This window comes from Piliocolobus tephrosceles, chromosome 1 (genome assembly GCF_002776525.5).
Source record: "Piliocolobus tephrosceles isolate RC106 chromosome 1, ASM277652v3, whole genome shotgun sequence".
Classification (NCBI taxonomy): Eukaryota; Metazoa; Chordata; class Mammalia; order Primates; family Cercopithecidae; genus Piliocolobus; species Piliocolobus tephrosceles.
In genome coordinates, this window is record NC_045434.1 from 121,325,709 (window position 1) to 121,345,705 (window position 19,997).

The 19,997-nt window shown below is 36.8% G+C and overlaps 3 protein-coding genes across 10 annotated transcripts in view; 2 read left to right on the forward strand and 1 right to left on the reverse strand.

Moving 5' to 3' along the window:
• LRRC39 (leucine rich repeat containing 39) overlaps window positions 1–3,562 on the forward strand; it is a 31,488-nt gene extending 27,926 nt beyond the window's left edge. For 2 of the 4 annotated variants that reach the window (XM_023191290.1, XM_023191292.1), the window contains one exon: window positions 3,312–3,558. In XM_023191290.1, coding sequence (XP_023047058.1) covers window positions 3,312–3,367 — 56 coding nt within the window. In that variant the 3' untranslated portion in view covers window positions 3,368–3,558. Of the gene's footprint in view, window positions 1–2,981; window positions 3,052–3,311 lie in introns of all 4 variants that reach the window. The other 2 variants (XM_023191289.1, XM_023191291.1) reach the window with 2 other exon arrangements.
• On the reverse strand, window positions 1,908–19,694 carry TRMT13 (tRNA methyltransferase 13 homolog). Its single transcript, XM_023191288.2, has 11 exons — window positions 19,395–19,694; window positions 15,847–15,893; window positions 15,687–15,753; window positions 13,112–13,174; window positions 12,574–12,643; window positions 12,311–12,417; window positions 11,806–11,973; window positions 9,610–9,682; window positions 8,672–8,746; window positions 4,082–4,514; window positions 1,908–3,782 (listed from the first exon to the last, which is right to left on the reverse strand). Exons 1-11 carry the CDS (start codon window positions 19,539–19,541, stop codon window positions 3,587–3,589), a joined length of 1,446 nt encoding a protein of 481 aa, XP_023047056.1. The 5' UTR covers window positions 19,542–19,694; the 3' UTR covers window positions 1,908–3,586.
• SASS6 (SAS-6 centriolar assembly protein) overlaps window positions 19,609–19,997 on the forward strand; it is a 75,740-nt gene continuing 75,351 nt past the window's right edge. For 3 of the 5 annotated variants that reach the window (XM_031936613.1, XM_031936614.1, XM_023191284.2), the window contains exon 1: window positions 19,711–19,959. In XM_031936613.1, the coding sequence (XP_031792473.1) occupies window positions 19,717–19,959 (243 nt within the window). In that variant the 5' untranslated portion in view covers window positions 19,711–19,716. Of the gene's footprint in view, window positions 19,960–19,997 lie in introns of all 5 variants that reach the window. The other 2 variants (XM_023191279.1, XM_023191278.1) reach the window with 2 other exon arrangements.

Below are 19,997 nucleotides of genomic sequence, written 5' to 3' on the forward strand. Positions count from 1 at the left end.
TTTGTATATAACACAGATTAAATGTTCTTTTTTGGTAATGTGTATATCACTAACTGCTGCCTTTTGATTAATTCCTTTATATATTTCTCATTCCATCTTAAGTTTTCTGTCAAATTCTGTTCTCTTAGTCAATATTGTGGGAAGAAAAAAAGTGAAATGGAGAGAGGGGTTGTAAAGATATTCAAAGTCTTTCAAGTGGGGGAAGGAAATAAATCCTTTGGCTAAGCATATTAAGTAAAACCAAGTGAGTGAAGATGTGATTCTTAAAGCTTTGCTACCTCATTCTACCAGCTTGCCACACATAGCAGTTTGACCATGAACTGACCTTCCCTGTCATTCCACAAATAGAAAAAAAAAAAAAAAAAAAAAATTACCTAGGAATGAAAAATATTAAGAGAACAGTGTTTTTTTTGTTTTTGTTTTTGTTTTTTTAGAGATGAGGTCTTACTATTTTGCCCAGGCTGGAGTGCAGTGGCTATTCAAAGGCACAATCATAGCTCACTGTTTGTTGGCCTTGAACTCCTGGGCTGAAGAGATCATCCCACCTCAGCCTCTGGAGTAACTGGGGCTATTAGTGCATGCCACCATGTCTGGCTGAGAATACAGATTTTAATCAACGAAGTGTGAGGTTTTGATATAGAGATTTCAATCACTTAGTCTCTGATAATTTTGAATTACACCATTTTTTTTAATCAAGGAGGGGCTTTAAGCTAAACCAAGATCAGGGGAAGAGGACAAAGTGCACAATTATTTGTTAATAAAAACAATGAAACAATAGTAATAGAAATCATGGTCTTCTAATTGTAAAATGTTAACTTTTTAACTTAAAAGGCAGATTTTAGTTCAACCTAATGCAACAACTAGTTAGTTTGAAAAATGAGTATAACTGAGAAGACAATGACAGAGTTTTTCAGCTAGAGGAAATAATTTTTGCTAACATTCAGCGGAGGATGTTTAGAAAATGGTGATTAGATTTATTGTAGCAAGGTCATAGATGCAATAACATGGAGACAGATTGGGGAAAGACAGGCAAAATCCTAATTGTAACCTAGTTTTGGAAAGCAGAGAGAGAATACATAAAAGATGATTAGGAGACAGAATTGGTAATTGAATGAAGATGAGAAAAGGGAGTTTATAATGAATGTTTTTGGTTTAGAGAGCGACTGGATAGATGGTGATGCTAAGATCGTGAATGAAGTACAGAAGTTGGGTTGGCGAGTAGAATCGGGTGGTAGAGGCAGAAGATGATTTCTAATTTTGGCAGTCATTTTTCTTTTGAAGAGTTTCTCTCTGGTTGCCCAGGCCAGACTACAATGGCGCAATCTTGGCTCACTTGGCAACCTCCGCCTCCCAGGTTCAAGCAATTCTCCTGCCTCAGCCTCCTGAGTAGCTGAGATTACAGGCATGTGCCACCACACCCAGCTAATTTTGTAATTTTAGTAGAGACAGGGTTTCACCATATTGGTCAGGCTGGTCTCGAACTCCTGACCTCAGGTGATTCACCTGCCTTGGCCTCCCAAAGTGCTGGGATTACAGGCGTAACCCACCGCACCTGGCCCTTAGCAGTAAATTTGATGCACTTGTGGAACATGCAAGTTGTGGTAATTGTGTAGGTGAATCTAAAGTTCAAGAAGAGGTTTGTTGAATCTGAAAATTGTGCAAGACAAGAAATAGCTGTATGCATATCCCACATAGTCACTTTCTCATGATATGTGAAGACAAATTAACAGTTAGGAAAACAATAATCCTGACCTAAGGATGGCATGTTGGAGGACAAACTTATCTTCTGTTAAGGTACTTGATACCATTGTCAGAAACATACTATTAAGCTAAATGGGCCACAGAACTGTTTCCGTATGATAATTCTTGGGTGTGTATGAATATTTTATGAAACATAAATGAGATTATGCCTGTTGTAGAATATTGTTTATTTCTGGGCATAAATTGTTGAATGATGCAAAACAAATTTTATGACACAAATTAGTATTGCTTGACACAATAAAAAAAAGTTAATTATATAATGGTATAATATCTTCATTTAGGTTCCCTTCATTGGGGACATGGGTAACTAACTTAAAAAACAAACTACCTTACTTTAATAGCATTTGACATAAAACTTATAACAAGGGAAAAAAAAGTTAACACTTAAAGAGATAATACAATCAAAGCCTATTACGTTATTAAAAATAGATTCACGAGTTACTACCACTACTATTTCCAGTTATTTATTGAATCTGTGCTTGGAACTGTTCTATGCATTTTACTTATGTTGTCTCCTTTGATACTCACAACAACCTTGTGAGGTAGGTATTATTGTTATCATCATCATCCCCATTTTAAGAGGAGGAAATTGAGGCACAAAGAGATTAAGTGGCATGCCCAAGGTCACACAACTCAAAGATGGTAGGGTTGGCATGTGAACCGAGGCAGTCTGACAAGACATATGAGACTAAAGTCAGGAATTTTAAATTGGCTAGGCTTCTTATTTACAAATCATGTAATCATAGAACTACAGGATAAAAATAGTCACCTCAGAATATCATAATATCTAAAATTAGTAATTCTGAACCTTTGTCTTGGCAAATGTACCATAAATTAAGACAATTTTTACAAATAAAGGCAGAAACAAAATGGGGATAAGATGCAGAAGAGAATAACAGTCCTACCATATGTTTGGTTTAATATTTGTTTGTGCATAGAAACCAGTCATGAGTTAAATAAGGCCTAAATTTGAGGTTTTTCATTTCATTATTTAATTTCTACTTTATTCCAAATTATTTTCCCAAACAGAAGAGAACTTACTTATTGTTTGTGCCTCTATATGTAAAAAATGACCTGATAAAAGATATGAGATAGCTAATCAACTCCAGAAGTTATTTCAAATTTGTGAATTATGTTTGTAAGTATCTTTTCGGAAGTTCTAACTAGATAATTATCCAACAAAATAATTAAGTGAAATAATCTTTTTTCTTTGAAAACAGCTCTTCAGTTTTATGTTTGTCATGGACAGATTCTGACAATATATACATGTATGGCTCTGGAAATTTGAAGGTGACTTCATTAATTGTGTTTATTAATTGTGAACATCTCTGAATTGTTTGCATTTGAGAAAATCATAATTGTGCTTTTCAGGTCTCCTACAGAAAAATGTCCACATACAAGTCAAATTCTCAGATTGGCCCTTGTTACAATCAATCACTACCTCTTGAACTTGAGAAATAAAAAATATTAAATAAAATCAAAGGAAGATAAATTTCCAAAATTAATACAAACAGAAATATGCTAATTATGTGTTGATATGTATGTTTCAGATCACCAAGTCAACGGTTCAACTACCTTACCAATCTCCATAAATATGGATGGATAATATAATTCAAGATGCCCTTCTAAAGAGGATTACTTTGGTGAATTCTCTAATGTTTGGATTTCTGAAGTAAAAAGAAAAGCTATTACCAAAGTTTAATGAGGCCACAGCATTTTTTAAAGTTCATATTATTTGTTATTTAAAGTATATATTTTTTAATATAAAAATATAATTAAAAATTTTTTTTGGTGGAAGACAGATGATGCTCAAATTTCTTTTCCATTAAGCAGTTGTTTGTGGTGATGAAGAATGATTTGGTAAAGCAGTTAACAAAACATTTTCCAAAGACACCAGAGGGTCTGTATAGTACTGCAAAGCAGGACTGAATCCCTTCTGCTGCAAATACTGGATTCGACCTTGGTCAATCAGCAATTTACAAAGATGCCCTATTTTCTTCTTTTCTTCAACACTAAGAAGCCTAAATTGAATAAACACATACAAAACATTGTTAAAATTTTGCAAAAGTTTATAAAAAATTATTTTTGTCACTTCTATTTATTGAGAGAATGTTAACTAACCCATAATGTACTAAGTACTTTATCCCATGCTTCCAAGACACATTATATTTATGACCACAATAAAAGGTGTATATTTTAGCTTATTCTAAAATTAGATTATAAAATACATTTTCATGAATTGTTGATAATAGTCATCTAAAGTACAGTATAATACAATATTTCTCCTTTAGTGTCATACATTACAAAAGTAGTCTCTTACCCAGGCAAACTATCAGCGCCATCATCTGTGATTCTGTATCCTCCATCATCATGCTCTTCACTATCATCATTCTGATTATCTTGTCTCTTTGTGGTACTATTTGAGGTTTCCAAAGATGTTTTCCGCATCCCACAAGTTGCCCAACTACTCATTCGCTGGAAATAGTGGAATTCCACTGCTCCAAGGCCTAGAGCCCTGAAATATTCTTTGCCCACATAATGTCTCCAATCACACCTGTGGTGACAACAGAGTGCAATAACAATGCCAGCCACAGGGTTCCACTTCTCTGGGACATTTTTTTCATTTCCTTCCTTGGCCAAAGTGTAAATTTCTTTTTCTGTTTTATCATTCTTTATGCGTTTGGCTAAAGGTTCTTCATTCCTTTCCTCAAAACTGGCAGCATAGGTTTCAATCAAACATCGTAATGCAAGATCTGCAAACACAATTATGTGGCCCCCCGAAACCACATCATCTTTAAAAATAAGTATTTTTTACATTTATTAAGCAGTACTGTTTTTAAAAACCCAACAATAAAAACAGCAAAAACCTACTCAGCTTTATATTTGTAATAATTCTATGGTGAATTATCAACGTCATTCAAATTTGCTCTTCTTACTATCTTCTCAATTTCTTTAATGATTTATTCTGCATAAAGCCTACTTTCCAATAAAGCTATCTGAAGCTTAAGATCTACAATTTGAAGAACTTTTACCCAGCTACCTGAACTGTCTCTCACTTTTCCTACCTTAGCTGAGGAAATGACCTGTACAGGAAAACTTTATTCACCTACACTTACATTCTAGTTTAAGAAAGGAAAAAAAGAAGGAGGGAAGGAAGGGGGGGAGGGAGGGAGCGAGGGAGGGAAGAAAGGAAGAGGGAGGGAGGGAGGAGGAAGGAAGGGCACACAAATCTGTTTAGGTTGATGCTAAGTCAAGATGCTTGTTTTGAAGAGGCTCATAGCAAATAGTGATGAACTGAAGAGTTGAAAAGAGGAGTAAGAACAGAATCTGGAAAGTAGGCCTCACTGAGTAGCCTAACTGTATTTATTCATTTATTTAACAAACATTTACTGAATGCCTTTCATGTGCAAAGCATTGAGGATGCAATGATTAATATACACAAACTTAAGAGGGAGATGTACTCCACATTACAATGAAAACATTTTAGTATATTTTAAAACTAAATAAATGGATTTTTGATGACTATGGCTATTTCCTATCAAAAACTCCTACATTATTGACAATATTGGAAAGACCCCAAATGTAGGACCCACATCTTCTGTCTTAATCATTAGATTGTCATGTTATGTCTGTTCAATCAAAAACATATACATATTTTAAAATTGTATTACCCTAAGATAAAACATGTGACTTTTTTTTTTTTTTTTTTTTGAGATGGAGTCTCGCTCTGTCGCCCAGGCTGGAGTGCAGTGGGCTGATCTCAGCTCACTGCAAGCTCCACCTCCTGGGTTTACGCCATTCTCCTGCCTCGGCCTCCAGAGTAGCTGGGACTACAGGTGCCCGCCACCTTGCCCGGCTAGTTTTTTGTATTTTTTTTAAGTAGAGACGGGGTTTCACCGTGTTAGCCAGGATGGTCTCGATCTCCTGACCTCATGATCTGCCCGTCTCGGCCTCCCAAAGTGCTGGGATTACAGGCTTGAGCCACTGCGCCCGGCCAACAAGTGACTATTAAATGATCTGATATTTCACTAGTAAATTGAATTCAATATATGAATTTAAGTCAACAAACATTAGAAACTCATTCTTTGGAGAAAGTGATAGCTAATCTATTATTTCATAAACTATTATTTTCTGACAAAATACATTCAGTCATTGTTTTATTCATATTTGACTTAAGTAAGTGATTTTCAGAAATGTGAATAACCAGATAAATTATTATAAGAATTAAGTTATTTCAGGCCAGCTGCAGTGACTCACGCCTATAATTCCAGCACTTTGGGAGGCCAAGGCGGGCAGATCACAAGGTCAGGAGATGGAGACCTTCCTGGCTAACATGGTGAAATCCCGTCTCTACTAAAAATACAAAAATTAGCCAGGCGTGATGGCACGAGCCTGTAGTCCCAGCAATTCGGGAGGCTGAGGCAGGAGAATCGCTTGAACCTGGGAGGCGGAGGTTACAGTGAGGCAAGATTGCACTACTGCACTCCAGCCTGGGTGACAGAGCGAGACTCCATCTCAAAGAAAACAAAACAAAACAAAAAAAGAATTAAGTTATTTCAGAATTGGAAGGAGCTTTAGCAATTTATCTCAATTCATCTGTTATACAGAACTTAAACGACAAAGCCACATACACAGAAAGGGACAAGGAAACACAGCAAATTGGTAGCCAAGATTATTCATTCATTCCAATATTCACTGTGTTCCTGTTATAGAGCAAGCATTGTGCTAGTATATGCCATATACTCAAAAAATTCAGAGCATGGTGGAAGAATTAGATACATAAACAGATAATTAAAGTACAACAAGGTAAAAATATGCAGAGGGTATTATGATAACACCAAGGAGGCATATCTTATTTAAGGGAGCTCCCTGAAAGTGGTGACAACTGAGGTGAAGGATGAGTAAAAACTGATCAGTTGTTTTGTTTGGGTGAATGGGGGTGAAATTCCAGATACAGTAGAAATAGTACAGTATATGGAAGAGCACCCAGGGTTTGATGTTGCTGAACAGCAAAGTAGGAGACAGGGAATGCAAAGAGAGGAAGGCTGAAGCCAGACTGAGATGAAAATGTTATGTCAAAGAGTTCGGACTATATCAGTAAGTACTGAAGAGTTTAAAGAGAAAGACACATTAGTTGTGTAGCAGATGGGTCTGAGATTGATTGACCGATTGAGATAGGGTCTTGCTCTGTCACCCAGGCTGCAGTGCAGTGGCGCTCTCCCAGTTCACTGCAGACTCAGACTCCTAGGCTCAAGTGATTCTCCCACCTCAGCCTCCTGAATAGCTGGGACTACATGCACAAGCTATCATGCCCAGCAAATTTCTAAATTTTCTGTAGAGATGGGGTCTTGCTATGTTGCCCAAGCTAATCTTGAACTCCTAGACTCAAGCAATCATCTCACTTCAGACTCCAGTGTTGGGTTTCCAGGCATAAGCCACTGTGCCTAGCCTGAATATTAAATATTTAAAGGACAGAAGTGGATGGAGACTGTGAAATAAACAGAATGGCATAGATGTAGGAAAAGAACCAGGAAATAAGAGTATCACAAAAAAGAAGAAAATGGAATTTCAAGAAGGGCAAGCAACTGCAGCAGAGATGAAAGGAGGATTCAGATACAGTGAATCAAGGGGAAAAAAATTATGTGGAACATGAGAAATGGCCACTGTAGGTTAAAAGAGTGTACTCCCTCCTACCCCCAGGATGGAACTGGTTTACTTTAGAAGACTTTTATAAGGCTTAAATGAGATAAGGTATGTGAAAGTACAGTCATGCATTGCTTAACCATTGGTATATGTTTTGAGAAATGCGTTAGGCGATTTCATCATTGCAGGAACATCAGAGTGTACTACACAGACCTAGATGGTGTAGTGTAGCCTACTACACACCTAGGGTGTATGGCACAGCCTACTGCTCCTAGGCTACAAACCTGTATAGCATGTTACTGAATACTGTAGGCGACTGTAACACAATGGTAAGTATTTGTATATCTAAATACAGAAAGGGTACAGTAAAAATATGGTATAATTTTATAGGACCACTGTCATATATGAGTCCACTGCTGACCAAATCATCGTTATGTTGTACATTACTGTAGTCTTAAAAACTATGAAGCCCAAAACAAATATGTAGTACTCAATGCCATTTCCAGCCAATATAAATATTATCTATGGACGTTCCAAGTTACCCATATGGGTAGATGATGAAACTAGCAAAAGTTAGGAAGATGATGTAACAATAATTAACATTTACTGAGCACTATTATGTGCCAGACACTTCACACGCAACCCGGTAAATTAATATATTAGTATCTCTGTTTTATAGATGAGGTAACCAAAGTTCAGAAAGGTTAAGTAATTTGACAAGGTTACACAACAGAGCTGAAAGCTAGACTATCTGATTCTAAAGCACATGCTGTTTCCACTTTACCATGCTAGATCTGATGGATCAAAGTGCTAAGACAAGACATCTTAGATTTTTTTTTTTTGTCTAACATTTATTTTTTTCTTTTTCCCCATAATCCTGAAACACAATAGTCTTTTAATGGGAGAGGTTTCTGAGTTCTTCCTAAGGAACTACTCTAAAAAAATCAGTAGCTTCTGGGTGGAATCATACAGTTTCCATAAATGGTCTTATTTTCCTTTTCTGGTTGAAATTTAACCCAAAGAACTTTAAAGTCTAATGTGATGTAGTATTTACATACAAAACTCTTAATTCATCCTGCAAAATGGCCAAAATGAGCAGATAAATAGGAAGGCTATGCATCTAATAAAGCACAGATCCAGTGCTCCATAAAGATTAATGAGTTGTAAACATAAGATATCTATTCAAAAGAGGCCACTGAAATGGTTGGGGCCAGGTTAGGCCAAAACTTAATGCATTAATGTAAACATTACTAGTATGTTTACATACCTGTTGCCATACCACACAGATGCTTTCCAATTCCTACCACAGGTAGTTTTCCTTCTCTTAGCACAGGAATCTTATCTGAAATGGAAATGAGAATTAAGTTAACTGTCTAGTGAAATAAAGTACATATTAATGTGGCCTTCCAAAAGAAATAACTAATTAGAGTCTCTGAATTTTAGCCTGAAAGAGACTCAAAGAAAAAATTCTCACTTTATGGAACCCAACATATAACATAAGAATTTGTTTAGGGTTCATAACATCAAAAAGTTAACATATTCAGTTAAATAATTTTAAATACAGTGATTTCTATACAAATGCTGTGTTGCGTTTCATGACTGGATTAAAATTAGTGAATGGAAGAGGTTGTGAAGATATGTTTGCATTATTTTCTTTGGATAATCTGAAAATAGAAAAGGTATAAAAAGGGCACTACAGAGGTTGATTCAGGAGTGTTTTTGTGTGTATGTGACTGTGTGTGTTTTGTGTACGGAATGTGAATTCCACAGTGATGACTTCTTTTCTCTTGTACAATTTAAAATTCTAGGAAGTATCTTTAACACATTAGCTAGGCAGAGAAATACCTCATTTTCTTTAATGGTTTAGGTAAAGTCATGTTAACTGCAGGCAGAAGGCTAGTTTATATTTGAAAGGACTCAAAAAAATTTAAACAGGACAAAGAAACAACATAAGTACATATTATAAAAATTTTTAAACTCTTCCCTAACACTTCATTTCCATTTGATACTGAAAATTTAAAAAATTATCAATCTTAATTCAATTTACATCTATTTAAACATTATATAAAACATTCTATATTAACAATGGATTGATTTGACTGTTTTCTCTGAAGCACCGTTCTGCATGATTGGATTTCTAAGCAACCTCAGAGTTTAAAACAGTTATGATTTATTTGTAGAGCAATGGAAAGTTACACAACTTACTCAAACACAAATGTTGAATATCAATTTGAAGTCTTTCAAACACTGAATTTTTCTTTCTGTGTTTTCCATCCACCTGCACAAACAGAACATTATTGTAATAATGACTTCTTACGTTTAAAAAGGATTTATGAAAATAAAAAGATTTTTGTTTTCAAAATTCAGAGCAACAGAATATATTTAAAAATTAAGACTGTATATTCTTTGATGAGAACTTCAAAATATCACACTTCTAAAGAAAGATTTGAAAATGTTTATCAATTATGTAAACATAGACATTGTTTCCTTTAACCCTAAAAATTCCCAATTCACTGACAAAGGAACTGAAGTTCACAGATCTTAAGTCATTTATTTAAGATTGTGTCTACTAGCTCCTTTATCTTTGTCACTCTTCGTATACTATTTTTGGTTCACTCCTCTTCTTGCTCTCCTGAAAGATCACAACCATTCTAACCTATACCTATGTGCCCATGACCTATTGATCTACATTTGTGTGGCTCAGGCCTCTCCAATAAGCATCAGACACATACTCAATTGTGAACTAGAAAGCTCTACTTCACTAGCAAACTGGGCATATCCAGAACTGAACTCATTATTTCTGTCTCCAAAACCCTCCTTCCTCTTGCTCCCCCTTTATTCCTTATCTCAGGGAAGAACACCATTTAGTCACCCAAGTCATAAAAATTCTACCCAAAATTACTCCTTATCTCTCATATTCAATTACTAATAAATCACCAACTCTTGTGGCTTCCAACATCTTCACATTTCTCATTCTGTTGCTCTCCTCTCCATCTCAATGCAATAGCTTTAGTTCTGGCCTCTCTCTCACTTGGATTGTTGGACAAAAATTATCTTTATTATTAATCTCTCTACCTCAAGTGTCAGACTCTTCTAATAGTTTTAATGGTGCTGCTAGGATAAACTTTGAAAAATTCCCTTCTACTTTACCAAATCTTACATATTATTTCAATCTGATCTCAACTGTCACTTCTACGAAAACTTCTATGACCCACACTAGACTGAGGTTGCTGCTCTATCTTCATGCTCCCATAGGATTGGGTACTTACCACTATCAAAACACACTTAGCATACTGAACACAAATATTTGTATGTCTACTCCACCAGACATAAGCTTCTTCAAAGCCAAGAACTAAATCTTTTTTCTATTGTACCCCCACCAGACAGGAGCATAGTCAAACTCCTTCCTTAGCAGAAAATATGAGATCTTCTATAGGCTACTATCCTCTCCAGTCTCATCATTGCTCAACTCTACTTTGCAACATGTACTCCCATTAAACAGGAATGTTTCCATGTTTTCCTGTTATTTCATGTATTTGGTTACATTATTCTTGTTTCCTAGAATGCTTCTCAAACTCTCTAACAAACACCAATTCACCTTTCAAGATTTAGTTCAAGCATCACCTTCCCTGTGTAGTCATTCTCCATCTCTTCCCTGCAATAAAACTTGTCACTCCCATCTTTGAAACCACGCTGTACTCTGTGCAGACCTTTCTCGTATTTTAACACTTTACTATAGTCATTTATGTATTTGCTTGGGTCTCTTTCTAAACATAAGTAATAGAGTGGCTGGGCACAGTGGCTCATGCTTGTAATCCCAGCACTTTGGGAGGCTAAGGTGGGAGGAGGGCTTGAGCCCAGGAGTTCGAGACCAGCCTGGGCAACAAAGTGAGACCCTGTCTCCACAAAAAATTTTTAAAAATTACCTGGGCATGGTGGTTCGTGACTGTAGTCCCAGCTACTCATGAGGCTGAAATGGGAGGATTATATGAGCTGAGGAGGTCAAGGCTGCAGTGAGCCAAGGTCCTGCCACTGTACTTCAGCCTGGGTGGGGCCTGGCAGTATGCTCAAAAATTGTTTAATGAATGAATGGCAAGTGGCAAAGATAGGAGTAGAACCCAAGACTTTTAACTCCTAGCTTGAGCTTGGCTCTTTCTATATATTTTCCTGTCTCTGCAAATAATTTTAAGAATTCAGATCAATGGACTATCAAAACTTAGACTAAAAAAATTCACCTTCAGTTTGAGTTATCAATACAATTGGAACTAATAAAAAGCTACAATAAACAGATTTTAAAAATTCCTCTCCTTTCTTTTAAGAAATGTTTCTATCACTTTTTTCCTGAATACAAAAAATGAAAACAAAGTTTGGTTACTAACATAGAGCAATGGTTACACTTACCTTGAATCTTGTGGTCACCTTTTCTACTAGGATGAAGTGAACTTTTTCAGCATCTTTTAAGGCAATATCAACCCAATGAGATAATTTTCCCTTTCCCGCTCCAAACTCAACAAAGCATCTTCTCGGACCAAGTAACTTTAATTTTTCAATGTTACCTAAAATAGAAGCCTGCAAACTTCACAAGATTATTTTATAAACTAGAGCAAACACATTTTGTTCAAATGGGAAAAGAGCAAGGTAATTTCTACGTAAGGCAGATGTTTTACATGATAATTTCTACTTGACTTAAAATTTTTCTCTCTTGCTCTTAAATATTTAATATATGGTACTCAGAATCATATCCATGCCCTCATTTTTTTATATATGTTTCTATATATTTTTTGAAATGGAAATATTTGGCACCCTGAAAGGTAAACAAAATAAAATCTTATTAATAATTACATTTAAAACACTTTCAACAAATGAACAAAGGCCATGTTTAGTAGTTACTATAGCCTAAACATACCTGCTGTTTCAGGTGCTTGGTTGCAGAATCACCATTTTTAGGGTCATTAAGTGCATCATGTAATGCTGGATGGGACATAATATGATCTTTAAGTGTAGAATTCAAACCTGTGCCAAATATAAGCACAACAGCTTAAGCAGCCAAACACGTAACTGTAGGATTCTGAACAACAGTAGTAACATATTTTAAACTAGAATGATATCAACTCATATACCACCTAATTACTCTAAAATAATTGAACTTGCAACTTTAGGCAGTCTTACCTTCACTTGCTTTTCTCAATTTCTTAATTAACTTTTCCAACTGCTCTTCAGATAGAGAAGAAATTGGAACCTATATACAAAAATAAAACTAAATAACGTGGCCAAAAATTGCTTTAAAGTAGCATGACAGAGATTGAGTAGAGGTTTACCAATTGGGCAATTTCCATGACAGCTTAGGCTCTTCTCTCTATCAAGCCTTTTCCCTAAGCTGCCATCAGAATTGTCCAATTGCTAAATTTCTACTCCGTCTTTGTTGTGCTACTTTAATTCTCCTAACTTCCTCAAGGTCAAGAACAAGTCTAGGCTCAGAAGGGTTCAAGAATCAAAGGGGATTCCCAGCCATATTGTAGCTTGTTTTGTTATGGGGCATGAGCTAGTCTGGGAACTAACCATCTCTAACAATATTGAGTCTATAGGAAAATGCACTGTAAATGAAAAACAGATTTGCTTGAAACAAAAATTAGAACACGGCTTATTCACATCATGAAAAGAGCTTATAAATACCTTTTAAAATTAAATATTAAGTCAATGTACTTACTAATTGTTCAGGTATTTCTGTTTCATCTTTTAAGCCTGCATTAATATCTTGAATATAGAAATCCTTAACAAAAGCAAAGCCATAAAAGAACTGTTAATAATGTGAAGCTCACAAACATTAAACTAAAATACTGATTCTTCCCTTTATCCCCTGCTCTGTACCTGCCATCCTCCCTTCCTCCCTTCATTTCTTCATGAAATCATTATTGAATATTTACTCTAGTCCCTAGTTTGCTTTAGGTATTGGGCACCCCACCACAGTAGACAACAAAAGAGACAAAAAGGTATTCATGGATCTTATATTCGAGTGAGGTGGTTATCTGAATACGTACTTACAGTTTAAAGAAATTCATTTGTAACATTTATTAAAAGTTTTACAGCCTAGACTGTATACACTAGAACTGTAACAATTTTGTCTTATAGTGCTAAAGCAAAAACAGCAAAGTACTAACTACATAATGCTGCTTATCAGACATGCAGCATGACCAAAAACAGAAAGACATACATATTATAACAATAAGTCTGATTTCTTCTATTTTAAAATATTAATTAAAACTTGAAAATATAAATGTCCCATCACACTAGTTATTTAAATTAACATAATGAGGCCAGGCATAGTAGCTCAGGCCTGTAATCCTAGCACTTTGGGAGGCCAAGGCAGAAGGATCTCTTGAACCCAGGCATTTGAGACCAGCCTGGGCAATATAGGAAGACCCTGTCTCTAAAATAAACAAACAAACAAACAAACACAGATAATGAAATCTTTCTAGCCTGGCTTCAGAAATACAGATTCTAGGTAAGGATCTGTATTATCACTTTCCAACAGAACTTTCTGCAATGATGGAAATGTTCTACATCTGCTCTGGCCAATATTGTAGCCACTGAAATATGGCTAGTGTGACTGAGACATTAGATTTTAAATTTTATTTAGTTTTAATTCAAATTTAAATAGTCATATGTGGCTAGTGGCTAGCATACTGAACGGTGTAGATCTAGATGAATGAAACAGTACTGTTTCTACAAATCCCATTTCAAAAGTGAAAATAATTATTGGGGACATTATGTTATGTGTAGTAAATGGACTTTTGTTATATGGAGGCAGAAAGGTAACATCTTGCTTGTGTGTTGCTAGCTTTACCTATATGCACAGAATGTGTGTTGCTAGCAATGGAAACTGGTGATTGAGTGGAATGAGTGAAGCTTGCAGGAATTACAATGTTTTACTGGATAACTGAAATAAAACTATAATAGAAAACTAGCTGTTAAGTATTAGAATTTGATGTACTCTTAGTTCAAAATGGTTGCCAAGAGTGTTCTAGGTAACTTATGTTGTGGAGTAGATTTTTAAATGTGAAAACTATTTATATTGAAGAAATTTATAACCAACTAACTTTTAATTAGTATAGAAAATTTTTAAACATTGCTCACCAGTTTTCCAAAGTAAAGCAGAATAGTGATATGCCTTTACCTGGGTTCCAAGTGTCCTACTCTACATAGTGAACCAGATAAATACTGCTTTGCATTTCTTTCTCTGTCTCATCATTCCACTGCTTTTCTCCATTTCCTTGCTACTGTGTGCTGGTATGCAGTGAAACTCACCCAAGGGTTTCCATTTTTAATAAATTTATCTATTCTCTCCAACTTTTCTCAGAACACATATTAAACTTGCTTGCTTTAACTGAAACCTGGAACTTAGGTAAGGAAGATATTTGCAAACAAAGCCAATGTTCTCTCTTTCTATTAGAGGAGCTATGTCCTAAGTAGGTGGTGGTGGTAAGGGTCATAATTTTTCTTCTACACCATCTTAATGTAAAAATACTTTCTAAACTTATGCCATCTGGCCCAGTGGTTCTCAACTGGCAGGCATTTGGAAATGTATGGGAGTATCTTGTCAAAGTAACTGAGAGGTGCTATTGCAAGATATCCTCCCATAAGTCTCTCAATTTTCTATGAGTCTTAGAAGCAGAGGCACTGATTACCTTTTTTCCCAGACTACCTTTTCAAGGGAGGTTGTATACCAAGCACCCTTGGAAGACAGAAATGGTGTCTTCCTGGATCACATGGCAGCCCTTATTGCATAGTGTAATAAATAAATATCTACTTATGCAACAAAAGTCAGGCAGATTTGCCTACTATCCAATTTAAAAATATTTGTATTTCTTGGCTGGATTTGGTGGCTCATGCCTATAATCCTAGCACTCTGGGAGGCTGAGGCAGGAGTATTTCTTGACACAAGCAGTTTGAGACCAGTCTGGGCAACAGAGCGAGAACCCTGTCGCTATAAAAAAATTTAAAAAATAAGCCAGGTGTGGTGTCATTTGCCTACAGTCCCAGCTACCCATGAGGCTGAGGTGGGAGGATTGCTTGAGTCCAGGAGTTCAAGGCTGCAGTGAGCTATGATCATGCCACTGCACTCCAACCTTGGTGAAAGAGTGAGACCCTATCTCTTTAAATAAAAAATTGTATTTCCTGAGCTTGGGTTCCTCAGCTATGAAACAAGCCCATTCCATGTGCAGCATCTACCAAGGCATTACATACCACATTTCATCATTCAATTTTACTGATCAAACACTTACAGGTTTTGGTTTCTCTCTCGAGTTACATTTTTTCAAATGCTTTGCTAGCTGATCTTCATATACTGTGCTAAATTTAAAAAGAAAATTATTTCAAGTGAGATTTACGCCAATTACTGTTTCCAGCACAAAAAAAAAAACCCCGTATCTGATCCATACTTACTGTTTTGGATCTAAAGGACACAGGATTCTTTTCCGAGCATCTTCTTCCTAATAAATGAAGAGATAAATTTATTTAAATGAAATATCAAGTTGATTGCTTACAGATACCAGATATAACTTCAGTGTCTCTGCAATCTCAAAACAAGGTAAGGAAACCTTAAAAGGACATAATGAAAAGTTGGCAAAATCAGGTCCCAAGGGTTTAGCAAAAACTCTCCAGTGTAGCTGGCTTAAGTATATATGAACAAATACTGCTTTGGACAAACAAGGGTCTATAGCTTCAAATAGGTTATAGAGAAGGCCTACATATGGTGTCTGAAATCTAGGATAGCATCAACTATTATATGCATGACTATTTTATGCACAACCAATAAAGAAAAAAATGCTACCTATTTCATTTTATTTTAATTGACAAATAGTTGTATATATTTATCACATATTAGGTTGGTGCAAAAGTAATTGTGATTTTTATGGCAATAAAATAATATACACTATATGTATGGTTTTAATACAACATGATGTTTTGAAATATGTATACATTGTGGAATGGCTAAATCAAGTTTAATTAACATGCATTGCCTCACATACTTATCATTTTTTGGAAAATGCTGCCCATTGACATATGGATTTTAAGATGTATCCTGGTTTTAGAATGTTAAAATGTAAAGTTTCTTAGAAACAATGAAACATGGCATTTTAACCATTTGATATGTGCCATGTTTTACTGGCTTTGCAACTTTTTAGTATCAGTTACATCCTACTCATTTCTAAGTTACATCACTTAATGACAGGGAATACATTCTGAGAAATGTATCTTTAGGTGATTTTGTCATTGTGAAAACATCATACAGTATAGTAACACAAACCTGGATAGTATAGCCTACTGTACACCTAGCCCATATAGTATAGCCTATTGCTACTAGGCTGCAAACCTGTACAGCATGTTACCATACTAAATACTGTAGGCAATTGTAACACAATATAAGTATTTGTGTTTCTAAACATAGAAAAGGTACAGTAAAAATACAGTATTATAACCTTATGGGACCACTAGCATATATGTGGTCTGTTGTTCAGTGAAATGTCATTATGTGCCACATGACTATATGAACTGGGAAAAAAGAAAGCAAAATTGGAAATGTTGGCAATTCTACCCAATATTCCACATGAATCTGTATAAATAGGGATCGTATAACAGTTAAGAACACAGGCCAGCCAGACTGCCTAGGTATGATACCCAGCTCTATCTACTGGCTACGATCCCTATGACCTTAGGTAAGTAGGCTTACTGCCTCATCTGAAAGATGAGAACAAAAATATGTCTTACCTCCTAAGGTCTGAACAAATTAAGTGAGCTAATAGTTAAAAAAATGAAACAAAACTGCCTAGCACAGTGCTGGCCATAGAGTAAGTGGCCACTAAGTGTCTGTTATTATTATTCTTTTAAAAACTTATTTCTGTTTGAACATGCCTCTCAGCATGTCCATGAAGCTATTCACACTGAATTTCATGGGAAAACTAAGAAATTTTCATTTTTTTGGAAAAGACTGTATATTCAATAAACTGTGTATTATTTCTTCCTTATTGCTGGCTTTAAATCCTAACCTCCATGTAAAAGACTCTTCTAATCCCCAAAGCCTAACCATAGCATAGGGGGAAAAAAGCACATTTAAAATTTATTAGTTGAATTTAGAAACAGGAATTCTGAATCTTGGCACTACTGATATTTTGGGCTGGTGATTCTTTTGAGGGGGTGAGTGCAGGGGGTGTCCCATGATTTGTAGGAGGTTTAGCAGCATTTCTGCATTAGATGTCAATGATACTCCTCAGTTTGACAACCAAAATGTCTTCATTTTGCCAAGTGTCCGCTGGGGACAAAATAAGTCCCTGTCGAGAACCACTGCGTAAAAATGAGTTAAAGTGGTGTCATCACAGCTACATATGACACTTAGAAAAAAAGATGGAAACACAACATCCAGTAATATCATAAATTACAGATTCAGGAGGATAGCCACAATTTAAAACCAGATAGTAGTCACGAAAAATGTTTCCACTTGATGTTTTGCACTCTCTCTTCAAGGGACTAATGACGACATGTCCTTCCTCTCTAGGAATACTGATCAGCTTGTAAGGATTTATTCATATTCCACTATCATCACCATTTGTATTCATCTTCCATATATCTGGATAAGGTGCAGTCTAAATCATTCTCCTATCATAACTCTCATTCTTCAACAAGGGATGTTTGCCAGTCCCCTCAAGATCAGTCAATACGACTATGGGTGTAATTCAGAGTTCCCACAGCAAGTCACGTCTCCCATATTCCATAACAAGAATGTCCTTTTTTCAGTATGCTTCACTTTTGGTAAATGCCAGTCAAAACAAAATAGGAAGTAGGCTGTAACTACGATGGGGAGTGGCAGATGAAGGGGGTCAGGGGACTGATCTGCACCGGATATTGTCTAGAAGAATAAACTCCTTAAGAAATAAAATAATGCAAATAATACTGGACATTCAGAAGCATGAAATCAGATGCTGATCACTTTGGTTTATTCTTTATAGTTCTATTAGATATGCTCTCTTCCTATCAGCATTTTGCTCCTCTGGTTTTTATTTTCCCATCTCATATACATCCTAAAGTAATATACATACATACAAATATACAGTGTTTGATAGTACATTTATATGCATAACTATTATCAAACAAAATTGTATGCTTTGTTCTCAGTTGTAAAAGGTCAATTCGTATATATTTAAAAATCTTTCCTTCCTATTTCAGCAAAGTTGCATTCTTAAAAACTGTAAGTCGAAAAAAACATCTTTTTTTTTCTTTTTTGAGATTCAGTCTGGCTGTCACCCAGGCTGGAATGCAGTGGCGTGATCTTGGCTTATTGCTACCTCCACCTCCTGGGTTCAAGCGATTCTCCTGCCTCGGCCTCCCGAGTAGCTGGGGTTACAGGCGCGCGCCACCACGCCCAGCTGATTTTCTTATTTTTAGTAGAGAGAAATTTCACTGTGTTGGCCAGGCTGGTCTCGAGCTCCTGACCTCAAGTGATCCGCCCGCCTCGGCCTTCCAAAGTGCTGAGATTACAGACGTGAGCCTCCGCGCCGGGCCTCAAGTCTAAATTTTTAAAAGAAAGTTTTTTTCCAACCGCATTCACGAGAAGTGCTTCTCTTTCACGAAATAACAATTAGAACACAACTAGTGAAACCTTCGGAACTTCAATCACTGCTTTTTCTAAACTACCACTTTCCAGCAGGAAGAGGGAGCGGTAGCTTGGGGTAAAATTAAAACCTAGCATTACTATGAGTTAAGATCAACATAAATGGGTCACTGCTGGCGCTTTACTTTGTAAACTAAAACATTTCTCATCACTAGAACTCATAATCGGTCGGCAAGGAGGGCAAAACTGGGTTTACTAAAGTGAAAGCTGGAGGCTCCAGGGCACACAAGCAGAAACCAGTCAAAGAGGGGAGGGGCCGGGTTCCAGCACCGACAGGACCAGGATACTTATTTCCAACTCTGGAGAGAGTAGGGCGATACCACACCTCCGCGGCTCCAGCGTGTTCACCACAAAATCTTTTCCCTGCGGCCACCACCATCCTGCAGAACCGTTTCTTCTTTTCCACATAGTAACCGCATCTACCCTCAGCTGGAAAACCAGTCGCGTGCGGCGACGACGCAGAGGTCGCCATAATTCAGGGCTCGCTTCGGTTCTCCAGCACCCGGCAACCAGAAGAAAAGTTGTCAGCTTCCTTACGGTCCCCTTCCCTTAACAAACATGGCTGCCTCAGCCCCCGCCACACAAGGTAATGCCCGGAACTACCACAACCGTCTGCCCCTTATCTTCCGCAGAACCGGAAGAATCCGATGGTGGCTGGCGAGGGCCAAGTCTCTTACGTCTTTCCCTCGTTTCTCTCTTCCCGCCTCCTCCGCAGAAGCCGAGCGCCAAACTCAAACTCTATCAGGGACGGGACGCCTCTCGGGCTAGTTCCGAGGGCCGGGCCTGTTGGGCTTTTCCACACACCAGCCGGGGCAGCGAGCCAACATGAGCCAAGTTCTGTTCCACCAACTAGTCCCGTTGCAGGTGAAATGCAAAGACTGCGAGGAGAGGTAAGGAGCGCGTCATCCAGTGCCTGCGGGTGGCGGTT